Genomic DNA, 4,054 nt, shown 5'->3' with positions numbered 1-4,054 from the left:
TATATATATATATATAGTGTGTGAAGAGTATTTCTTACTTAACACAGAAGTTCTCTATTATGAAATACAAGAACAGATTTTGAGCACTTCAGAATTGCACCTTTTTACCTTTAAGAACTAAGTTCAAAATTTCAGGTAGGCAGCCTGACTGTAAAAAGTCAGTAATTCCATTAACTTCCAGCAAATTTCTTCACAAGTGTAACCTATGAACTTTAAAGGCTGTATTAATATGAAAAGTGAAATTATTTCAGCTATCATAGAAAGAAGCACACAGTTGAGATAGATAATTTGGGGTAGTACACTTTTATCCACACATGATACTTACTGTCCTTAGTAGCAAAGATACTCAGTGAACATAATTTTGTTTTGAAGTCAGAATTCACAAAGCAAACAAAAACATAGAGTGAGGAAAGGACACCCTATTCAACAAACGGTGCTGGGATAATTGGCTAGCCATGTGTAAAAGAATGAAACTGGATCCTCATCTCTCACCCTATACAAAAATCAACTCAAGACGAATCAAAGACTGAAATCTAAGACCTGAAACCATAGAGATTCTAGAAGATAACATTGGAAACCCTTCGAGACATTGGCTTAGGCAAAGAGTTCATGACTAACAGCCCAAAAGCAAATGCAACAAAACAAAGATACATAGATAGTACTTAATTAAACTGAAAAGCTTCTGCACACCAAAAGAAATAATCAGCAGAGATAACAGATGACCCACAGAGTGGGAGAAAATCTTCACAATCTGTACTTCTGACAAAGGACTAATTCCAGAATCTACAGAGAACTCAAACAAATCAGCAAGAAGAAAACAAACAATCCTATCGAAAAGTGGGCTAAGGACATGAATAGACAATTTTCAAAAGAAGATATACAAATGGCCAAGAAGCATAGGGGAAAATGCTCAGCGTCACTAATGATCAGGGAAATGCAAATCAAAACCACAGTGTGATACCACCTCACTCCTGCAAGAATGGCCACAATCAAAAAATCAAAAAAAATAGATGTTTGCAGGGATGCAGTGAAAAGGGAACACTTTTACACTGTTGGTGGGAATGTTAACTAGTACAACCACCATGGAAAACAGTGTGGAAATTCCTTAAAGAACTAAAAGTAGAACCATCGTTTGATCCAGCAATCCCACTACTAGGTATCTACCTGGGGGGAAAAAACGGCATTATATGAAAAAGATACTTGCACAGGAATGTTTATAGCAGCACAGTTTGCAATTGCAAAAATATAGAACCAGCCCAAATGCCCATCAATCAATGAGTGGATAAAAATATGTGGTATATATGTACTATGGAATACTGCTCAGTGATATAAAAAGAAATGAAATAATGGCATTTGCAGCAACCTGAATGGAATTGGAGACTATTATTCTAAGTGAAGTAACTCAGGAATAGAAAACCAAACATCATATGTTCTCATTCATATGTGGAAGCTAAGGCAAAGGCATAACAATGATACACTGGACTTTGGAAACTAGGGGGAAAGGGTGGGGGGTGGCAAGGGATAAAAGACTAGACATTTGGTACAGCATACACAGAGATCTCAGAACTCACCACTGAAGAACTTATTCATGTAGCCAAACACCATCAGTCCACCAAAAAAACCTATTAAAATAAAAAAAAAATTAAAAAGAATTCAACTGAGCTCAACCTCATCTACTCTCTTAAATTCATGTTAAGAGTTTGAGTATCCCATATTTCAAATCCAGATTAGTTTGGCAGAAATAGGAGCAGTATCATCTTCAATATTTTCTATTCATTATGTGACATAGTGGAAAACTCTTATTAAACATGCTTTTCAAACAAATCATTATTATTTAAAATACTAGAAATTTTCTCCCATTGATTAAGTTGAATTAGTGATGTTGTCTTCCTTTTTGTCCACTTTGGTTTCATGAGAAAACTGATCTTTAAACACCTGCTCTTTTCTCTATCCAATAGAACTGCAACTGAATCAGTCCAAGAACAATATACCAAGAGCACGGCTGAAGACTCTAAAAATGACAGTTGCATTTGCCACTTCATTCACTGTCTGCTGGACTCCCTACTATGTCCTAGGAATTTGGTATTGGTTTGATCCTGAAATGTTAAACAGGGTGTCAGACCCAGTAAATCACTTCTTCTTTCTCTTTGCCTTTTTAAACCCATGCTTTGATCCACTTATCTATGGATATTTTTCTCTGTGATTGATAGACTATACAAGAAGTCATATGAAGAAGGGTAAGGTCATGAATCTCTCCATCTGGGAATATTAACACAAATGTTGGAGCATGTTTACATACAAACAAAGCAGGATTTACACTTAAGTCATCGTTCTTTTAGAACCTCCATTTTCAGAGCCTCAATTATTAAGGAAAATCTTCAGGAAAATACTAAAATATTTTCTCTTCATCATAAGCTTCTAAATTAATCTCTGCCTTTTCTGACCTCATATAACACATTATATAGGTTTCTTATCACTTTCTCTTTGCATAATAATGTACAAATATTTAAAATACCTGCAGCCTAAGGCACAAGAATGCCAAAAAATCAAAGGCGAGAAACCACAACACAGGTCTAAACTCAGCATGCTTTGGTGAGTTTTTCTCCAAAAGGGCATATTAGCAATTAGAGTTTTATGCTACATAGTACATAGAGCACAGAGCCCCTTGCCCATAAGATCAACTTTCCCTCCTATAGTTAAAATGAAAAAAAAAAACACAAATGGATCTATTTTTCTCTTTGGCTTCAAAAGCATTCCGACATTTGCAGGAGTCAGTCACCAACCCCACCAACCACTCCACCAACCTGACAAGACCATGAGTAGTTCTCCTTCATCCTATTTATGTGGTACAGGTTGTGAAGTACCTCTATATAAAGGGAAATTTTAGAGGGGTTAGGATTTGGACAGGGGTTTAGAACATTCCTCTCTAGGCTGTATAGTCTATGGAGTTTGTGGCAATTAACCGCCATAAAATAACAATGTTTCCAAATTCAACTAAGAAAATCCTCATACTGAGTATGCTTTATGCATAATATGCCCTCTATTTTAATAATGTGAAGAATTTTTTGTCTATCTCTTGATCTCACTAAATCCATATTTCATAAATAACTGAGAAAAATGAAAACAAAATTAAGCAAATGCACAAGCAAAAAGATGCTTGATACATAAAAGGAACTCTGGAGAGAAAACTACAGCTTCAGTCTGTACAGATCAAAGAAGACAGCGTGTTGGGGGAAGGAGGGAAAGATCTTGATGCAGGGTTTCTTAACCTGCAGTCTATGCACAACACTATATTTCCATGTAATATTTTTATTTCAGTCCTCTTTGTATTATTTTGTGCATTTAAAAAACACAATCTTAAGGGGATAGACTAGACTGCCACAGCAGCCCATGGCACAACTAACTACTGATATTCACATTAAATAGTATGGTTTCCAAAATATGTCTGCACAATAAGACCTCTTTATTTAATTCAGGCTTGTGTCTATCTCTTCCATGAAAAATGGGAAGGGATGAAAATAATGGGAGTATAATACCCATTTAATGTGAAAAACATGATAAGGGTCTTAAAAGAAATTAAGCCATTCAACATTTTTTAAATAGGTAAGATACTATTATATTTACATGAGCTATGTAGTATCACACAAAAGATGAAATGTAATTTCTAAATACTCCAGGTGTGTGGTATTGTGGAAAGTAAATTGCCAACCAATGGTAAGTCCTTTCTTTCTTTGATTTTCTCCTCTCATACTTCAGTTTTATAGTGTTGAGTTGTTGTTTGTTTCACATCCTACCTTATTTTCCAATTCTGTCTCAATTGAACTCCCTCTGCATACTCACTCTTTCATTCATAGCTTCTTTTTCATTAAACTCATACCTTTAATTAACCAATTCATGGCCCAGTTCTACAGTTGAATTGGACAAGGCTAAAATTCTGTAGTGTGCTAAAATGCTCAAAGTTGGCATGTATACTCATTCCAAGATTTTATAGTTCTTGTAGATAACACAGGGATGTAGATAAGTTGAAACAAAACCAATGTTCTCTAAGTCTCTA

General features: G+C 35.2%; 1 protein-coding gene across 2 annotated transcripts in view; it reads left to right on the top strand.

Moving 5' to 3' along the window:
• The window catches only part of GNRHR (gonadotropin releasing hormone receptor), a 16,376-nt gene extending 13,013 nt beyond the window's left edge, over positions 1–3,363 (top strand). The window contains exon 3 of one of the 2 annotated variants that reach the window (XM_017873094.1): positions 1,959–3,363. In XM_017873094.1, the coding sequence (XP_017728583.1) occupies positions 1,959–2,203 (245 nt within the window). In that variant the 3' untranslated portion in view covers positions 2,204–3,363. The remainder of the gene's footprint in view (positions 1–1,958) is intronic. The other variant, XM_017873095.1, reaches the window with a different exon arrangement.
• Positions 3,364–4,054: the final 691 nt, after the last annotated feature.

Source organism: Rhinopithecus bieti, unplaced genomic scaffold, assembly GCF_001698545.2.
Source record: "Rhinopithecus bieti isolate Rb0 unplaced genomic scaffold, ASM169854v2 scaffold_7724, whole genome shotgun sequence".
Classification (NCBI taxonomy): Eukaryota; Metazoa; Chordata; class Mammalia; order Primates; family Cercopithecidae; genus Rhinopithecus; species Rhinopithecus bieti.
This window is presented reverse-complemented; position numbering and strand designations above follow the sequence as displayed.